We start from the raw sequence: 21759 nt of genomic DNA, 5'->3' as shown, positions 1-21759 counted from the left end.
CTCATGTATAGCTTCCTTAGGCACCAAAATGCTTCATGGAACCTTGATCATGCCAAGAGACTTAGCAGAGAACTTTGTAGTGAATCCGGCAGCCTCAGCTTCTTTGTAGGCGCATCCGCATATTTGTTCAGCAGTTCTGGCAACAATACCTTCAGCTTCTTTGGAGAGGAGGCTAGTGATAACAACTTCATTAACCAGATCAGGTTCCTCTATAGGTACATGCTTCTCAACTGGGCACATTACAGGCTGACTTAAAAGATCGCCAACCAAAGAAATACAATAGCAACAAGAACAACCAATAGTCCAGTACAAGAAAATAAAAAAGTTATTGGTACATATTTAATGTATTTTGGGTTTGTTTTGGACATGAATAGGATCTCTGCCATTACTTTTGACAATGATGAATTTTGATACTGTTAAGAGTGAAGATTCTAGTTGATTCGATATAATCTTGTATTGACTGTCATTTAGGATTGTTTCCTAGAATGCCTCCTACAAGTTAGGAATGTTATTGTAACTCTTGTATATATTGGCAGAGCCACTAATCAATTGAATACATACGAAACAATTCAATCACTCTCTGTTTCTTTATGGTATCAAAGCCATTGCGCTCTTGAGACCTTGAAAACCTCCTCAAATCATTCCCAGGGCTGGCGACGAAGAACATAAATCCCAACACCAACTCGTGAAGGGTTCAGCAACTTCCAGGGCTGCAGCACCATGGGAGAACTCTTCTTACCCACTCTTTATCCACCACTCAGACCAACCGGGGGTCATGTTGGTTTTTGAGCCTTTGGCGGAGGACAATTACTCAATATGGGCACCTTCGATTATGATGGCACTCGAAATCAAGAACAAAGCTGGATTTGTAAATGGAACTCTTAAAAGGTCACAAATCAACGAAGAAGAAGCTCTTCAATGGGACAGATGCAATACTCTCGTAAAGAATTGGCTCATCTCGTCTATGACAAAGAACATGTCCAAATCTGTGATTCACCGTAAGGAGGCTCGAACCATATGGCTGGAATTAAAGGATCGTTTCGATCAAACAAATTTTGTTGCCCTGTTCTGAATTGAAGCCAACATACACAACTGTGAGCAGGGAAGCCGTTCCGTCACGACTTACTACACGGACTTGAAAGGGATGTGGGATGAGAAAGACGCTCTATGTTCTTTCCCTTCATGCACCTGTGATGCAGTGGCAGAAATTAACAAATTCATGGAGGCACAGAAGACAATGAAGTTTCTTATGGGTTTGTATGAAAGCTTTGAACAAACCCATGGAAACATAATAGGTATGGATCCTCTACCAAGCTTGAGTAAGGCATATGCGATTGTGCATCGGCATGAGAAGCAATCACAAGTTGCGGCAGACAAAGCCACTGCAGTTCTAGAATCTGCAGCTTTCTCCGTCAAAGGTTTGGGCCGAGAATCCAATGTTGTAGACAAGGAAGTCGCCGACTCCTCCATCAACTTTGTCAAGAAAGGGAATTGTGATCGACGTTCTGAAGGAGCGAGTGACTTTCGTCGATCTGATGGAGGAAGCAGGTATTGTGAGAAATGTGATATGACTAATCACAGTACCAAATATTGCAGAGCTCACATCACATGTTCCTATTGCAACTTGAAAGGACATTCACAAGCGTATTGCCGTAAACGGAAGAATGATATTGCAAATGGTAGGTTGCAACAGTCCAAGGCAAACCTTGTTGGAGCACAGGACGCCTCAGAGGGACACAATGAAGACTTTCCTCTCACAAAACAAGAGTGTCAACGCTTCCTCAACAAGCTCATGGCCCAATCACAATCATCTTCTGCGAACTTTGTCGGTAATATACAAAATTATGAAGAGTTATCGGGTAAAGTCCATCAACTTTCACAAAATAGCACTAGGCCTTTTTGGATCTTAGATAGTGGTGCCACTGATCATATTGTGTGTAGCCCTAAACTCCTCTCCTCCTACAAAACGTTTCCTAATCGCTTTGTGAAGTTACCTAATGGCACTTCAGTTTGTGTCACACACATAAGCACTGTCACTTTTTCATCTCAATTTGTTCTTCACAATGTGCTATGTGTCCCGCAATTTTCTCTCAATCTCATATCAATTAGCAAACTGGGATTTGATTCGTTTTATATCACCATCTTTCTAAGACAACTTTGCTTTATACAGGACCTACGATCGGGGAAGATGATTGGGACGGGAACTGAACATGAGGGACTCTACCGCCTTGATCTTCCAGGGAAAGCCACGTGCAATACCGTCCATCTTGAATCCAATAGCTTGTGGCATCAGCGTCTCGGTCATCCGTCTGCTAAAGCGTCTTCTTTAATTCCCTTTCTTTCGAATAAGTCTTATGACACCACCATATGTTATGTTTGCCCTCTCGCGAAGTTAACTCGCAAACCTTTTCCGTTAAGTGTTAATCGAAGTCTTTCGAGTTTTGATTTGATTCATGTTAACATTTGGAGTGGATATAACGTCCCCACTTATTCTGGTGCTAAGTATTTTTTGACTATAGTTGATGATTATTCACGTAGTACTTGGGTCTATTTGATGCAACGTAAATCTAAAGCTCGATCTTTACTCATCAATTTCATTCTCTTTGTCGAAACACAGTTTTCTAAGCATGTTAAGATGGTTAGGAGTGATAATGGTGCTGAGTTTAATATTCCTGTTTTCTATTCTTCACGGGGCATTGTTCATCAGACGAGTTGCATCAACACACCACAACAAAATGGTGTGGCTGAGCGCAAACACCGTCATTTACTCAACGTTGTTAGAGCACTTCTTTTCCAATCACATTTGACAAAGCCCTTTTGGGGGGATGCTATCTTAACCGCCACTTACCTAATTAATCGAACCCCGACTCCTAATCTTCAAGGACATAGCCCATTCGAAAAACTCTTTGGTCATCAACCTAGCTATTCTCATCTTAGGGTTTTTGGTTGTCAATGCTTCGTATCCACGCACCCATCATGTTCGTCTAAGTTTGATCCAAGGTCAGTTGAGTGTATCTTTCTCGGATATCCAAATGGGAAGAAAGGCTATAAGGTATATGATCTCTCCACAAAACAGATCCTCTTTTCTCGAGATGTTGTTTTCATTGAAAATATCTTTCCATACAAACACATTGTTGACAAGCATAAAAACATTCCTAATTCCCTTCCTTATCCTATCCCTTCGAAATCTCTCTTCCTTGATTTCGACTCTTCTCCTACAATATCTCCTCACGACTCCACTCCTATAATCTCTCCTCAAGATTCCACTCCTCTATTTTCTCTACAGCTCACGTCGCCTCCTACTTCTCCTCCGTCAATCCCACACAGCATCACAGATTCCTTCCCTCTATCGTCTCCTACTTTCTCTCCTACCTCTTCCGCTGATAATTCTCACGATCTCCCTCCTTCTCCTAACTCTTCTCCTCAATCTCCTCTTGCCACCGAATCTCCACCTTCACCCACAATCTCGGCCTCACATCCGCCACCCTCTCCGATACCAGTTCGACGCTCCACTCACGCCACCAAAGCCCCTATGGTACTGCACGACTTTCATGTTGAGGTGGGCCTCCCATCACGCACCGTCACTTCATCTTCTCCGGGCGAGGTCGTCCATCCTGGTATGGCTCACAGTCTCTCTCATGTGTTGTCCTATTCTCACCTTTCTCCACCCCATCGGGTTTTTACTGCTAACATTAGCTTGCACCGAGAACCATCCACTTTCTCACAGGCAGTACAAGACCCTAAATGGAGAGGGGCGATGCGCTTGGAAATAGAGGCATTACAAGCCAACAAAACGTGGAGTTTGGTGTCTCCCCCGCCACACAAGCAACCCATTGGATGTAAATGGGTCTACAATGTGTACAATCCGGATGGAACCATCGAACAGTATAAGGCACGCCTAGTGGCCAAGGGTTATAGCCAAGTTGAGGGACTTGATTATCGCGAGACATTTGCTCCTGTTGCCAAGCTTACCACCGTGCGTGTTTTGTTAAGTTTGGCTGCTCTCCAAAATTGGCATCTTCATCAATTGGATGTCAACAATGCTTTTCTGCATGGTGATCTTCATGAAGATGTTTATATGCACTTGCCACCTGGATTCGAACGAAAGGGGGAGAAACCTGTTGTCTGCAAGCTACACAAGTAGTTATATGGGCTGAAACAAGCCTCTAGGCAATGGTTTCTGAAGCTTTCGGCAGCACTCAAGGCTGTCGGCTTTCGACAGTCATGGTCAGATTATTCTTTATTCGTTCGCAATCATGGTGGCACCTTTACCGCTCTCTTAGTCTACGTGGATGATGTAATTCTGGCGGGAAATAGTTTGGATGATATCACAAAGACTAAAGCCTTCTTGTCAAGTCAATTCAAGTTAAAGGATATGGGCAAATTGAAGTTCTTCCTTGGATTTGAGGTGGCACGATCAAAGCGAGGCATTGTGTTAAGTCAACGAAAATACGCCTTAGAAATTCTGGAGGATACGGGGTTTCTAGGGGCCAAATCTTCGCGTTTTCCCATTGAACAGAACATATGTCTCACGCAAGGTGATGGAAAATTGTTACAAGATGCATCAAGGTACAAAAGGTTAGTTGGACGTCTCATCTACCTTACCATCACAAGGCCAGACTTGGTTTATGCAGTGCACACTCTTAGTCAATTCATGGACAATCCACGAGAGCCTCACTTAGAGGCAGCTTATAGGGTATTACGGTACCTTAAACACACTCCTGGGCAAGGCATACTTCTACCCTCTAGTGGGTCTTTAGATCTAACGGCATATTGTGATGCAGATTGGGCAAGATGTAAGGATACAAGAAGATCAATTACAGGATATTGCATATTTCTTGGTAATGCCCCAATTTCATGGAAGACAAAGAAGCAAAGCACGGTCTCTCGTTCAAGTGCCGAAGCCGAGTATCGCTCTATGGCAACAACTTGCTGCGAGGTAACATGGTTGCTATATATTTTACGTGATTTGAATGTTAGGCAAGTACAACCAGTGAGCTTATATTGTGACAACAAAGCAGCGATTCACATAGCTTCTAATCCCGTATTTCATGAGAGAACAAAGCATATTGAGATTGATTGCCATGTGGTGAGAGAGAAGATACAAAGGGGGATGATAAAGACACAGTATGTTAAGACCCAAGAGCAGCCGGCAGACATCTTTACAAAGCCATTGAACTCGAATCAATTTCTGACATTGTTAAGCAAGTTAGGAGTGATTAACATCCACTCCAACTTGAGGGGGAGTGTTAAGAGTGAAGATTCTAGTTGATTCGATATAATCTTGTATTGACTGTTATTTAGGATTGTTTCCTAGAATGCCTCCTACAAGTTAGGAATGTTATTGTAACTCTTGTATATATTGGCAGAGCCACTAATCAATTGAATACATACGAAACAATTCAATCACTCTTTGTTTCTTTAGATACATAACCTTTCTTGCAACTACATATATAGATTAATGAGAGATGAAAGTGGTGATATGAATTTCAATTTTATTTCTTATTGTCAGACAATAAATTTTCTATAATATACTTTTTTTTTTTGCAAGAGTAATAGAGATTTCATTTAATCCCAAAGCCAGCACATACAAATAAACCCTATATGCTTGTACCCTAAATCAGTGGTTAAGCAGGTAAGGGAATACGGGTACCATCCACTAGTACAATGATGCTCATTTGAATTTTACGAGCCTACACAACTACAAATCTCAGCGTACACTAAGAAAACTATTGCGAATCTCCCTTCGTCAATGCACTCAATTGTGGTACTCAAGGAGATTCATTAACTTGGTGTAAGAAGAAACCATAGCAATATAGACTAAAGCCCACTTAAAAAGCAGGCCTAAACTGGGCCAAAACCCACTACTTTCCCCGAACAAACTAGGGAGTTATTGGAATTTAAAAAAAAAACCTTAAAAAAACCCTAAAGCCCAAAAGAAAATCATAACCCAAGGTCCACCTGTGGCCCAGCCCATTCCAATCATCCCTTCCCTGTGCAGCACTGCTATACACACCAAAACTCGCCGCCAACTTCACACCGCCGCAAGCAAGCCAAAGCCACGACGCCTAAAGGAACGATCACCAGAAAGCATCGATGAAGCCTGAGCAAGCCAGCCAAACTTGGATCGCCGTCTCAAGCCGCTACCAGCTCCCCCCGAAGTATCCATCTCCGCCGCCGAAACCCACCTCACGCCGTGAATCGCCTCCCTCGAGATGATGTCCATGGCCTCCATGGCGTAGAGAAGAAAGATCCCGAACTACGCCGCCGCCACAGACAAACCTCAAACCAGAAATCCCTAAGCCAATAGGGTAGCCCAAAACCATTCCCGTCCGGCAAACGATACAACAACAGCGAGACAGAACCGCCAATGCTGTTGTCGACAGCCGCCGGACGAGGAAAAGATCACCGGAGTCCGCCTTGCCTCCTTGTCTCCGACTTCTCCTTTTTATTTCTCCTATTGTAGTGTTTGGTAAGTCATAAGAATACCAATAATAATAATAATAATAATAACTCTATAATATACTTAGTGACAATAAAATTCATGTTACAATACCAATTTAATAAAGAACGTGTCAATCATTACAGAAGGGCCTATTATTGCACGACTTAAGTTATTTGAAACATCACAATTTCAATAAAAAGATATGCATTCTCAATAATGGAAAAGTAATAAGTGATAACAAAACAAACAACAATAGCGATACATCATCATTCGTGAAAAACTTTTGACCTAGCCGTCTTTGCTAGGGTTTCTCGGTGGTCTCTCCATCGACAAATTACCAAAACTTCATCGCTTGTGTCTCGATCTCTCTTTCTCCCTGATGGCAGGCGGTGTGGATGGGCTTCTTGCGTCGGTCATCGACACAGACTCGTCGTTAGTTACGCTGGGGGAGGCAGGGGCTGCTGCGTTCCATGGTGGCTATTGGTTCATGGCTGGCCGTCTGTTGGCCCCAAAAGCTACGCTTCCAAGCTTTAAAGGAACCATTGCTGCTATTTGGCACCTTAGATCAGGGCTCACTATACAAGATGCCGGTGAGCGATTTGTTTTCCAGTTTGAGAGTGAAGCCGTGCGGAATCGTATATTGCATGGGGGTCCTTGGTTCTATCGCAATACGATGTTGGTGGTGGGTGCGTATGATGGCCTCTGTCCGGTGGAGGCTGTGCCGCTGAATACAATGGAGACTTGGGTTGTCGTGAAGGGTCTTCCTTTTGCTCTTCGTAATAAGACGGCACTCGAGTTGGTGGGGGCGTCATTAGGGTTAACTGCCCGGGTGGATCAGAACGCTATTAAATGAAAGGAGGAGGAGCAGCGGGTCAAGATTGTTTTTGACGTTCGACGTCGGATCCGTACCTGGAAGGTCATCGAGTTTTTCCCTGTGGTGAAGCCGGAATTGCCCTTCATTTATGAGAAGGTTAAGGGTTTTTGTCGGGACTGTGGTTTGTTCATCCATGATGCTCTCGGGTGTGATAAGTTGTTGATTAAAGAGAAGGCAGTGATTCAGGCCTCTCCACCAGCATCTGCTATGGCTGGGTTGTCTCTAACCTCGGAGTCAGTGAGTCATCGTTCACCGGTGGGATCTGGCCGTGTGTTGGAGATTGAGAACTGGATGCCGAAGAGCTCTACTGCACCAAATTTGGAGAACGGCTCGGGATCAAATAATAAGGGTGTAGTTCCCGCTGGGAAGGGAGGCCAGGAGGTTTTGAGATCATTCGGGGCCGTGGGATCCAAGTTGGTGGGAGCTCCCATTATCTTGGGAAACACTCTACCTGGTCTTAAAGATGGGGTTGGTATGCAACTTCCTGTGGTTCAGGGTGGGGTTAGTGATTTGTCATTGGCAGTGGTTCCTGCTGCTACGATGACTATGCATGAGATTGGCCATGTGAAGTTTGCCTCCATGCAAGTGGAGTCACTGGGAAGGAAAAGAAAAGCTATCACAAAGTTGGATAGGTTTGGGAAGAAATACTTGGCATTGCCTGATTCGTCGCTTGAGGTAGGAGAAGATGTCTCATTGATCCTACAGCATAAGAATGGTAAGATTTTGGTTTCACCGAAGAAGAAGAAAATTGGACGTCCCAAAGGAAGTAAGAATAGGGTGAAATCCACTGATGAGAAGGAAGAGAAAAAGCTTCGCAAGTATAAACGCCGGGGAAAAGCTTTGACTTTTGATTCCATCCTTGAAGCTTCTGATCCTGACAAGGGTGGTGGACAAGCTATAGTGCTGGAGGGGGTGCCTGAGTCTATTCCTTTGGCGGTGGATACTGCTGTGGAGGGAGCAGTGGAGTGTGATTGTTCACAGTCCACCAATGAGTTAGTTTAATTCTGTTTTGGGTCGCAAAAACCAGTGCCTTAGTTGGTTACTTTTAAGTCTTGCTTCGAGGTTTCTTGGTTTTTGTTAGAATAAAGAGGCGTGAATTTACCAAAAGGTGGGTGTACTCGGGATTTTGTGGGATTTTATTCTTCTAGAATAGGTTTTCATGAGATTCTAAGGGGCGATTCTTTCTGACGACCCCATAGGGGTGTTTCGTTCTTGTACTGCTTGCTTAATTATAATGAAAGGCCAGGGCTGACCTATTTCTCTCAAAAAAAAAAATAATGGAAAAGTAATGTTTGGGAATTAATTTCTACAAGCAATGAAAACATAAGAACTCAATTTTAGCTCACAATTGAGAAAGAAGAATGAGGTTTAGAGCACGAAAGGTAAGATAATGATTTCGTCCAAGTAACTGAGGCACAATTTTTTTTTTTTTTCAACTTGGATCCAAATTGAGCACAAAAGGAAATTAATCATATATATATATATATATGTAAAAGTAAATTGACAATTGGAATTGGTCTACTCATTTCATTTCATAGTCCCTTTATATAGGGATAGAATTACAACGGAAATATCGATTACATTAATGATACTAAATGCTGATTGATCCGTAATTGTGCTGATTGATGGTAATCACTGATTCCTTGATTCCCTCTCCGTCAGTTGCTTTGACGAAGGCACACAATATGTTTTTCCTTTAACACTCCCCCTTGTGCCAAGTCAAAGCGAAATGGTGCATGAGTTGTTGCCTCACTAAAAACCTTGCCAAGTAACAATAAAAACCCTGTGGGACAAAAAATACGCCTTGGTCGAAGGAAAAGAGCACAACGCACCTTTTACATTTGAGGATGACATGTGTGTGTTAGACTCCCCCTGACGTCTACACCTCCCCCTGATACTTACATTAATCAAGGGAGCTTGGAAAGTCTTCACATTCCTATGCTTTTCACATGTTTCTCAAATATGGCCTTAGGCAATGGTTTGGTGAACAAATCTGCCACATTCTCCTCAGATCTTACTTGATTCACTTGAATCTTGAGGAGGGCCTGTTGTTGCTAATTGTAGAAAAACTTTGGCGATACGTGTTTTGTATTATCACCCTTGATATATCCTAGCTTCATCTGTTCGATGCAAGCTGCATTATCTTCATAAATGCAAGTAGGCTCTTCAGTGGTAGAACTCAAACCACTAGTCCCTCGAATATGTGTGATGATAGCTCTTAACCATACACATTCACGAACCGCCTCATGTAGAGCAATGATCTCTGAGTGGTTCGAGGAGGTAGCCACAAGGGTTTGCTTGGTTGATCTCCAAGATATCGTCGTGTTCCCAATGGTGAATACATAACCAGTTTGGGAACGACCTTTATGTGGGTCAGAGAGGTACCCAGCATCAGCAAAACCAACCAAAACGTTATTTGGCGTTTCGGTGTAGTGAGTGGCGCTTTCGCCATCAACATTTCCTTTAGGGATTGCAGTTCCATTTGCGGTCCCTTTTGTCTTTCTGTAGGGAAAGAACAGTCCCAAGTCAATGGTTCCTTTTAGGTATCGAAGATGTTCTTGATACCATTCCAGTGACGCTGCGTTGGCGCTGAGCTAAATCTAGCTAACAAGTTCACTGAGAATGCAATCTCTGGTCGAGTACATTGGGCTAAGTACAATAATGCGCCTATTGCACTTAGATAGGGAATTTCAGCTCCCAACACATCTTCGTCATCTTCCTTTGGACGAAATGGATCTTTCCTTGCATCCAAACTTCGACCGATCATGGGAGTACTAGCAGGATGCGCTTTGTCCATGTTAAATTGCCTGACTTTTGGACATATGCAGACTGGTGGATTAGTATTCCACAAACTCGGTTTTCTAGTTCAAGGCCTAGACAGAATCGAGTTTTCCCAAGATCCTTCATCTCAAATTCGGATTTCAAGTAGCTCGCGGTTTCTCTTATTTCATCAAGAGTACCTATTATGTTCATATCATCGACATATACTGCTACAATTGCAAATCCGGAACTTGTTTTCTTTATGAATACGCAGGGGCATACTTCATCGTTCTTATATCCCTTCCCAATCAAGTAGTCACTTAGACGGGTATACCACATCCGCCCGGATTGTTTCATTCCGTAAAGTGAGCGTTTCAACTTAATTGCAAACGCACTCCGTGGTTTAGAGTCACTTGACTTGGGTAATGTAAGGCCATCAGGCACTTTCATATATATCTCTGAATCTAGATCCCCCTAGAGATATGTTGTAACCACATCCATGAGCTGCATTTCCAGTCCTTCGGAAATTACTATGCTAACTAAGTAGCGGAACGTTATAACGTCCATTACGGGAGAGTATGTCTCCTCGTAGTCAATTCCAGGGCGTTGTGAGAAACCTTGCGCCACAAGGCGAGCCTTGTACCTCAGGACTTCATTCTTCTCATTACGCTTTCTGACAAAGACCCATTTATGTCCTACAGGCTTTACACTTGGTGGGGTTAGCACTACCGGACCAAATACCTGTCTCTTTGTCAGAGAATCTAATTCTGCCTGGATTGCTTCTTTCCATTTAGGCCAATCTGCTCTTTGTTGACATTCTGCAACAGAGCGTGGTTCGATATCATCGTGCTCTATGATTTCTTGAGCAACAGTGTATGCAAATATATCATCAATGTGTATGGAAGATCTTTCTATCAACTCATACGCACTCTCATAATCCATTGAGATTTCTTTGTTCTCTGGAATCATTTCAAACATCGGAGCGTCCTCCAGTATTGATTCATGGACATAACTATAATCAGAGACAATCTCATGAGAGGGATTCTCTACATTGATGATTAATGGATCGGTTTGTGCCTTACTCGCCCTCTTCTTCCTTGGGTGAGTGTCAATCGAACCAAGTGGCCTCCCCCTCTTCCTTTGGGGAGCCACGGCCTCAACCACACCTCCACTAAGTGTGGTTGCAGTGCCTCTATCTGCGGCACCGTGCCCCTTGTTGGGGACTTCTAACCTTGCAGGCACATTTGCAGCTGGTATATGTGATCTCGTCACTTTTACGATATCAGTAAACGCATCAGGCATCGAATCTGCTACGTTCTGAAGATCGATTATTCTTTTCACTTCACTTTCACTTTGTGAAGTGCGGGGATCAAAATGAGACAAAGTGGGGACAAACCACGACAATTCCTGTCGTTCCCTTGGAAAATCCTTTTTCCTATCTCCCCCTAACGACGGGAAGACTGTCTCATCAAAGTGACAATCCGCAAATCTAGCGGTAAAGAGATCGCCTGTCAAGGGTTTCCAAATAGCGGATAGTTGTTGGGGATTCGTATCTAACATAAATACTTAATCGTCTCTGATGACCCATTTTGGTGCGCTGTGGGGGCGCAATAGGCACATATACTGCTCAACCAAATATGCGTAAGTGTGAAATGTCAGGCTCATATCCAGTTACCAACTGGTACGCAGAAAATGGTTGGCTAGCTGTGGGTCTTAAACGAATAAGTAAAGCTGCGTGCAATATTGCATAACCCCATGCAGATATAGGCAGGTTGGTGAGCATAACCAATGCCCTAGCCACCATCTGTAGCCTTTTGATGGTGGCTTCTGCGAGACCATTTTGTGTATGCACATGGGGTACAGGATGCTCTACATCGATCCAAATAGATATGCAATAATCATCAAATGCTTTTGATGTAAACTCTCCAGCATTATCAAGCCTTATAGACTTGATAGGGTGATCAGGGTGGTGAGCCCTTAAACGTATAATCTATGCTAGGAGTTTTGCAGCATTTCTTGTGGACACTAAAGCGACATGTGACCAGTGTGTCGAAGTATCCACCAGAACTATAAAGTACTTAAAATGGTCCGCATTCTGGATGGATAGGTCCACAGATATCTCCTTGTATCCTTTGTAAGAATGGAATGTTTTGTTTTGTATCTTTAGCATAGGAAGGTCTCGATCCTGTTTTTGCTAAAGAGCAGGCTTTGCAAAACGAGTGATATGCCTTTGAAATAGTCAATGAGGCATAATGGGAGGGAGGTAGTGCTTCTGGTACTTCAGAAGGCAATGACTGTATTTGAGCAGTACTAGGACCGACACCTTGCAGTGTGACGGATTTTTGTCCCATTTTATTTTTCACTCGAAAGAAGGGATGTCCATATGAGTTCTTTAAAATACGGATCATCATGTCACGACCGGGGTGCCCTAGGCGGTCATGCCAAAAGCCTCTATGAGTCAGAGTCCCATATTTCATTATTGGTGACAACATAGGATTCAATGATCCGAATCGTAGTGAGGTACAGTCCACTAGATTGACTCATAAGTTTCTCTAAGATGCGTTTCCTTCCACATTCATTAGAGGTAATATCAAGGTATTCAGTTCCATTCTCACGGTGTGTTTTTACATGATAATCGTTGGCACAAATTGCTTTGAAACATTAACAAGGTTCGATTAGCTCTTGGTGCATATAGAGCTTCTTTAAATATATCTCATATTCTTTAGAGTATTTCTATTTTAGTAGAATGTTGATAAATTTTTTTTCATTCTAATAATTTTTTTTCTAGATGTATTGCTTTACATCTTTATAGTGCTTTTTCGAACCATGTGAAGATGTGTAGTAAATAAAAATCGAATAAATTCAATGCTTCAGAATAAAATCCGAAATTTATTAATAAGCCAACGATAATCAAATCAAGGTCTTGTTCAGAAATCTAATTCATCAAACTATTATTGAAATAAACTTTAAGACCAAGTAATAGTCTAATTAAAAATGAGGCATTATGCCTTCACAACTGTTTTTGGAAAATAAAATAAATAGAGCAGATCAGTCAAAATCTGAAGCATCCATTGACTGAGCAGGTTCCTTGTTGCCATTGAAATCTGCAATTGTGAGGTTGACGTCTGGGTCATTGCCTCCTTCTTCCATATAGCCTCCTTCTTCCATATAGTGAGCCTCTTGTTCTTTAGACTCCCTATACCTCTTGTAATTGGCTGCTACTCTGTTGCTTGCTTGGCAGTTCTTGTACCAATGCCCCATGACTCCACACCTATAGCATGGTTCATTGCCAACTCTTCCTTGTTTGACTGAAGGGTTCTTAGGTGCCCTTTGCACCTTGTTTCCTTGACCACTAGGGCCAGCACCACCATCTCTGCGCCACACATTGGGAGGGCCTCCACGGCCCATACCACGACCCCCACGTCCCTTGCCACGTGGTGCATTGTTGCCACGTGGGTAGGGATCAGCACGTCCAACTCCCTTTGCATTGGGGTTCTTTCCACCTTTCACTTTGCCATAATTAGCTTCGGGAATTTTCTTTGTCCCAACAGGCCTGGCATTGTTGTTCAAAAGAACCTCATTATGTCTTTCAGCCACTTGCAGTAGGTTGATCAGCTTATTGAAGGTTGTGATTCTTTTGTTGTCATACTCCAGCCTATACTGGTTCGCTAGTATAATTGCTGAAGTAGGAAAAGTGGAAAGAGTCTTCTGGATCATATCATCTTCTGTGAGTTCCTTTCCACAGAAATTTAGACGTGCCTTTAGGCGCAACATGTCCTTGTTGAAGTCATTGACCCTTTTGTAATCAAGCGGATTTCATTCCACTGAACGGTCAGTTCTGGGAGCAAGGTGTCATGAATGTTCCCAAAACGTCCCTTAAGGGCATCCCATAGTTCTTTGGGTGTCTTCAACTGAAGATATTCCCAACGTAGGCTAGGATCAATATGTTTCCTCAAAAACATTAAGGCATTTGCTTTCACCTTATCAGACGGTCCATCGTCTTTGGGGTCAGTGGGAGTTTTGATGGTGGCAGTGTATTCTTTTGCCACAAAAGCAGTTTCTACATCGGAAACCCAACGGTGGTACTCAAGTCCTTCTGAGTCCAAAATGTCAAATTCAGGTCGAGTTGGATCAGCCATCTACATAAACAAGAGAGAAGAAATAAATTACGCAGTCATAAAGACATCCACGTTAATTATTTTCCAAACGTATGAATTAGATTTCAAGACCAAGATTCGTAATGGTCACATTTTTTTTCGATGCTATGTGAAAATACTTTATCACAGTAAGTGTGTGTATAATGCACATGAATTTTCATTATCATGGCAAAATGGAATTTATATGTTGCATTACAAAAATAACTATAACACATTTAATAATATAAAAAAAAAACATTGCATATATAAAAATGAACTACATGACATGCTCAAATTGCACAAATATACAACAAAATATATGTTACATATATCATGCGTAAAAATAAAATATAAATAATAATATAAAGGCATGCTTAGGAATAATTATATAAACGTAAATAAAAATCACAAAACATGCTCAAAGTTTCATAAATAATATATAACAAAATATAAACAATAAAATATATAATCATGCTTAAAGATAATCATATAAAGCATAAATAACAAGACATACTTTAAATGATCAAAATTATCTAACTAAACATGCTTAATAACAAAACGTAATAAAGGTATAAACAATAACGTATAAAGCATAGAAAATAAATAAAATTTACATGCTTGGCTAAAATCATAAAATAAAATAAAATAAAGAAAACATACTTGATTTCGAGAAAACAAAACGATCCTACTGCACGCGCGTGTTGATGCAGACGTGCGTAGCGAGGTTTTCCTTTTTTTTTCTGTCTTTTCTGGGCCGGGATTCCTTTTCTTCTGGGCAGCAGGGCCTGTTTCTTTGGGCCGAGATTTTTTCTGTTTTTTTTTTTTTTGTTCTGGGCCTTTTGTTCTTTGGGCCCCTTTTTTCTTTTCTTTTCTTTTTTTTTTTTTGGATTGGGATTTTTTCTTTCTGGGCCGGGTCCTTACTTCGGCCCGAGTTACCTCTTTTTTTTTCTCTTCTCTTCTTCCTCCTCCTGCTTTCCTTCCTTCTGGTTTGCAGAATTGCAGGTACTGCTGGGGGCGCGCCAAGCAGGGATCGGGGATGCGCGCGGGGACTGGAGCGTTCTGGGCTGGGATCTGCAGGTGCCGGGGAGGGCGCTTGGCTGTTGGTGCGGGGCTTGCTACGTCGTCGCCGATGTGGGTGCTGCGACAGTGGGGAGCGGACGAGTCCGATCTAGGTGCTGCGACGGTGGACTGATGCGGTGATGCGGGCTGGTGTTCGGATCGATCTGGAAATGCAGCAGGCGCGGACGTCCGGTGGGTTGCAGGAATCGATCGGTGCGGGGGCTGGGTTGCAGCGTTGGGATCGGGCTGCGATCGGTGCTGGGTTGCAGGGATCTGCAGGTGGGAGGCAGCCGCGATGGGTGGAGGCTGGGCTGTGGTTGCGGCCGGATGCGGGGCTGTGGTCCTGCTGTTGGGTGCGGAGATCAAATGCTCTTGGCTGGGTGCAGTGAGGCCGCGAAGGGGTGGAGGCGGGATTTCTCGATGCTGCACGGTGCAGAGCACGCTGGGCTGCGCTGCAGGAGGCTGGAGGCGTGCTGCTGGAGGCTGGAGGCGCGGCCTAGTGAGGTGGTGATAGCAGAGGGTGGGGCTGCTGCACGAGGAAGAAGAATTTTTTTTTTTTATCTTTGGTGGCGGCAGAAGGTTTTTTTTTTTTTTTTTTTTTTTAGGGTTTTGATTTTTTCTTTGGCTATTGGCTCTGAGCGTGCTGATAACGTGTAAAAGTAAATTGACAATTGGAATTGGTCTACTCATTTCATTTCATAGTCCCTTTATATAGGGATAGAATTATAACGGAAATATCGATTACATTAATGATACTAAATGCTGATTGATCCGTAATTGTGCTGATTGATGGTAATCACTGATTCCTTGATTCCCTCTCCGTCAGTTGCTTTGACGAAGGCACACAATATGTTTTTCCTTTAACAAAATATATATATATATATATATATATATATATATATATATATATATATATATATATCTTGCTATATTATTGTGACACAAGCTTGATGAACTATTGAATTAAGATGGAGGTGCTTGATTGGTGTCTTCAATTACGAGCTATGATCCTGATTCTTTGGTTTTCTTTTTGCTTGATGTGTTGTTTCAGTATTTCATTTTCCTGGACAAACCCATCACAAATTACGGAAATTGAGTGATGGAGTTGTGAGTTTGTGAGAAAGTTCGGTAGAGTGGGCTGATGAAGGAGTATGGTGGGCATGGTGGTGGATGCAGAGCTGCCACTAAATGGATGGAGGTGTATATTTAGTTATCACCAGCGGTAATGTAGGAAGTTATGGAGATAAAAGAACAAAAAAGAAAAGAAAAAAACATAGAGATGTGTGTTAAATAGTAGTTCAAGATATGCGATTAAAATTTTCATTTTGCATATATATTTAACTCATTAAACATACCTGAATTTCATTTCCATGAACCAAACAAAGACCTTATTGAAGACTCTCCCCATTAGTTGAGTTGATATAAACTCCAAGGGTTCGTGGGAGCAAAATAATGGGCAACTTGAGCTTGTTTTTTTTTTTTTTTTTTTTAAATAAACAGAATATTTCATTAGTCCATAGGCAAATTGAATGATACATAGAATAACATCATATAGTTGTGTCCTACATTAATGGGCAAGTAGTTTAGACATAACTAGTACCATTCACTAGAATATTGACGCACACTTATTTAATAAGGAAAATCATGGCCAGTCTTACAAGATTAAAATTAAATATGTATACCTTCATCAATGGACATTGTGGTACTTGGAAATTCACTTAAACTAATTGTAAGAAACACTTAATAAACTAATTGTAAGAAACACTTAAATGAATGTTAGGCGGCTATCCTAAGCATGAGGCCCAAGCCCACTAACCACTTGCCCTTGAGAAATGAAGACTTTTAAAAAAAGAAATACGTGTACAAGAGTCTAGCGCTCCACCTCATTAGGCAGTTTATGACGGTCCTGCTTGTGTGAACAGCACCCAACCACTGCCTGAAAAAATTGGTGCATGTAGAACGAATGTCCTCAAATATTTCCCCGAGTAAGACTATGAAACCAATACCCTCAGAAATCTGCAAGGAAATGACGCGGGATTTCTATCTTGGTCTCAAGAGTTGCCCGAATGAAATAAAGTAATTAATGAGAAAACAATGAATTGGGAACGAAATCTACAGGCCAAAGATATAATACCAAGCAAGCTACGTGTACCAGAAGGTGGCAATGAAGATGGGACTCAGACCCGTCAAACCTTTGGTTTAAACGCGGTTTAGAATTTATCTGAGTGAAGTTATGCAAGTTCCTCTGAATCGCATAGCAATTCCTGCAGGAACTACTATAGATATTCCCCAGTCTTCTGTGAATTTGTTTCTGGGTCTGTGAACGGTCAAGTAGATAGAACTTGCTGCACTCTCTTTGGTGGGTCGCTCTTCACCATTTCTTCTGTACGTCATTTGAGATCTCATTAGTTAGTATGTCCCAATCAATTTCCTAGCTTGTACGTATGGATTTGATCAAGGATGGATTCGTGTGCAGTGCAGCTGTGGGCTAATCTGTATTTTCTGGTCATCTTTATCAACCGACTGGTTTTGAAGTCAATTAATTAATAACGTTAGTTAATTACAGAAGGAAATTCAAATAACTAATCTTCTCAAGGAAAACAATGAGAAATAAGAAGGAAAACGGGCACCACTTAGAGACGCAATTCTTCAAGAAATCATGTGATTCTGTATGACAGCCGGCAGAGACGGAAATTTCAAATTTTAAGTATGCTGCGATGCAGTAATGTTAGTAAAGAAAAGAAGAACAAGAAGGGAATTCGAAAGAGATATATTCTATCCAAGGTCAGAAAGTTGGTTCAATACCACAATAAACCCTTCATAGAAAATGAAACTAACTGGAAATAGTGTTGCTTTGACATTAGGGTTACTTGTTTCCATACCCCAATTTTCAGCAACAAGTTCTTGTAAACTACACAACATGAACTTGCTGTCATAGTTCATGATTATGTTTGAGTTAACAGACGATTACAGAAATTTTCTTGGTAAATTTCTTTTTTTTGTTTTGAATGTTTACTTATCAAGTTTAATCCATCCATGGTAAGGTTCTCCCTAATCCCAACACAACATCCCTTTAATTTCCCAAACCAAAATTGTACACCAAGCAACTCACTTCCTCAACTATATATAGACATATGTGACCTGGGTATAAGCTATAAGTTCTAAGATATCTTTCATACAAGATAAAGCAGCAAGCCATTTGTCATGTCTTCTGATTCTACTTCTCCTCAACCCACTGTCCGTGGCACTTTGTGGCCCGGGGAACCCCCATCAAATTCAAATCCAAATCCACCAATTAGTCGGCCCGTGGTGATTCAGCCAACTACTAAAGATTGTTTTTTTAAAAACAGAGAGAAATAAGCAAAACAAATGACGTATTGTGCACAAGCTAGCTTTTTGTGCTTCTGTTTCATATGTTGATAATACATATATAGTAATTAAAGGGCTCATTTGATACCATTTTTCTTCTGGTATTCTTTCCCTTCATATTTACCAAGAAACTACCAAAACAATAAGGTATGTAGTTAACAAATGAGCCCCCCAAGTATAATAAGAAATAATACGATTGTTTTTATTCATTGTGGAAATTAAGGTTTCTCTATTCAAATTTTGCTTTCAGTTGTACTATGCAATAAGAAATAATACATGTAATATATTATTTGATCTTGTTTTATTCATCGTGGAAATTAATGTTTCTCTATTCAATTTTTGCTTTCAGTTGTACTATGCAATAAGAAATAATACATGTAATATATTATTTGATATTGTTCATATATGATGTTGCTGTAATTGAGGATTTAGATTGTTTCTTAATTAATTGTCTAGTAGACGATTCACAGTTGCTTCTGTTCTTTAATTTTCTTACTAACAACATTTTGGTTGCTGCAATATTGCATCTCCATAAACCATGAATCAGAACAGTTATTTCTTCCCCTCTAATTACAGGCTCACTACTACAAAATTGGCCGAAGGACACCCTCCATTAAGGGTGCTCATTGTTCACAAAAGCCACCAAAATCTTCATTAGCCACCCACAGCTTGAGAGTGTCATTTGTTCCAGTTTCCTTTAGAGCATAGGGCATCAATACGTTATCCGTGGGAAAACTTTTACCAAACTGACATAGTTGTCACATCACCCCCTCATATTACTTTGGTCAAGTGCCACGTCATCTTTTACACCATTTATGTCTTCACTTAGCAACTCTTTGAATGGTGGGAATCGTGCACCAAATTTTTTTTAAAAGGTGGTGCCATTTTTTTTTCTTCATAAATATGGCCCCACACTGGAGACTTTCTTCTTTTACCTTTTTTCTTCCTGGTCATCATATTATAGCATTCCACAATACATGGTAATACACACTACTGATAATAACAAAATAATTAACAATAAAATACATTTAGTGATTCCAAGTATACTGAACATCTGAAATTAAACAATAAGTTACAGAGTAGTACTAGCACTTTGCGCTCTATGAAGACCCTCTCTGGTCTTTAGCTCTGTCCAACTTTTCAAGTCCGCCTGTAAAATGTTAAACACTTAGTAGGCTATATATAGACTTATGTAGACTTATGTGTGAACATACACAACACCAAGTACAATCCTGTCACCATTTGTTTGCATACTAAACCAAATCTTAAAAAGAAAACAAAATATTAGTCTAATTCCAAGTGCCCCAAATTACAAAAGCATAATAACTTGTGATAAAGAAGCCACCCCATGTAGAATAGCATAATAACTTATGGTAAAGAAGCCACCCCATGTAGGAAAGTATAATGACTCATACCTGCAAGTGCAACCCTTCAAAGCAATTGAGAATTGAATAGGTACCTACAGTTCAGAAAAAAAGAATATCACAGCAATAAAAGTATTAGAGCAGATAAAAGTATTAGAGCAGGGAGAGTCGATCTCATCAAAGCATTAACAAGTGTATAGAAGTACAGTAAGTAATCATTGAAAATCATTTGCAACATTGGCAAAATACATAACCACACAGGCACACATATCCCAAGTAAAACATTCAAGAACATAAAACTTATGAAAAATTCCAAGTAGAATAAGGAATCTGGAAACTCACATCCCAGACTACTTGCAGATTCACTGTGACCCATCAAAGAATGCACCAAGGTACCATCAGAAGCATTCCGTGCACATTCTACAGCTAAAAGAGTACCAGAAAGGAGAAAACATAAAATGAACACATTAAGTGCGAATTTTACACCACAGTCAGAAAACAAAGCAAAGATGGATGAAACAATAATCCACAAGCATATTACCTTCAACCTGCAGAATGAACACAATCGCCCAGTGCAAATTGGACCATAAACTAAAAGACCGGTCACATGAACAACAATAGGGGGAAAATCTGTCAGAAGAAACAATACTTATTAGCGTTCTACATATCCAAGAAAAAAGATCAAAAAGAGGGTTGTGACCTCAATCAAAAAGCAAATATGATGAAGATACCGCTGCATAATCTTATAAAGAACAAAGTTCACAATGTAGAACACTCAAAAAAGAATATGAAGGAGATGATATTTTTAGCTATACATGGCCAAATTACAAACTGACAAACCGATCACACACCTGCTTATGATTCCAATAAGGCACATAAGAGAGTAATAAAAGGAGTGATCATTAGTTTTCAAGTTTCCTTTCCAATGTACTTTTGGAAGCAACTTTTATGGTATTCATCATAACCTGCAATTTGAAACCACAAAATAGCAAATTTTCATCAGTTGATAAGTATAGACAGATGATACGAAAATCAAGGGAAAAATATATACATTACAATAAAAAAAAAATCAAAGTACTTCAATTACTACACTAATATAATTAAAGGACCAGGCCCCCTTCAGTAGGCATATCAAATAAAAACAACTTACAGGAACATAAATGCAAGTGTAGTGCATTAGGAAAGAAGTACTTCTAAGAAAGAAATCATAGTCAAACTCGAAACATTTCTCAGATAAACAAAGACAATGGTCCAAAAAATTTACTCAGGATTCAAACATAGATTATTGGAAAGAAACCACAATAAGAATTTTTATTTACTACACTTCATTCTTATAGGTGACATGCACTACCCCATGATACCTCGATTTCATGACATGTATAGTAACAGCCCCAATTCTGCAGAGTGTACTCCTGAGGCTGCATCCCTAAAAATAAATACGAAACTCAATTCTGATGGTAAGCTGAATAACAAAGTTCTCTACCAATCAAAGTTTATAGCATATGTGTCCAATAAAAACAACCAAAATTATAACCTAAATCTTCTATAAAACAAGTGCGTACAAATGAAACAAAATTAACCCAATATCATTCACCTTTAGAACCACTGATAGGTACAATGTAATCAAACATTAATGTCTAAATGCTGCCCTAATGCATTAATTAAATCACCATTTATACTCCATTACAAATTAATCACTACAACTCCCTCATGCTCAGATTTTCTCAGACATGAAATCTGATTTCTTTGCTC

At 40.7% G+C, this 21759-nt stretch overlaps 1 protein-coding gene across 1 annotated transcript; it reads right to left on the bottom strand.

Moving 5' to 3' along the window:
* Window positions 1-12974: 12974 nt before the first annotated feature.
* On the bottom strand, window positions 12975-16114 carry LOC133732129 (uncharacterized). The gene is made up of 2 exons (XM_062159598.1): window positions 14876-16114; window positions 12975-14218 (listed from the first exon to the last, which is right to left on the bottom strand). The coding sequence occupies exon 2, from the start codon at window positions 13851-13853 to the stop codon at window positions 13128-13130; it is 726 nt and encodes a 241-aa protein (XP_062015582.1). The 5' UTR covers window positions 13854-14218; window positions 14876-16114; the 3' UTR covers window positions 12975-13127.
* Between the last annotated feature and the right edge of the window lie 5645 nt (window positions 16115-21759).

Source organism: Rosa rugosa, chromosome 2, assembly GCF_958449725.1.
Source record: "Rosa rugosa chromosome 2, drRosRugo1.1, whole genome shotgun sequence".
NCBI classification, from domain to species: domain Eukaryota; kingdom Viridiplantae; phylum Streptophyta; class Magnoliopsida; order Rosales; family Rosaceae; genus Rosa; species Rosa rugosa.
Note: the sequence above shows the minus strand (reverse complement) of the source record. Positions and strands in the feature narration are given on the sequence as shown.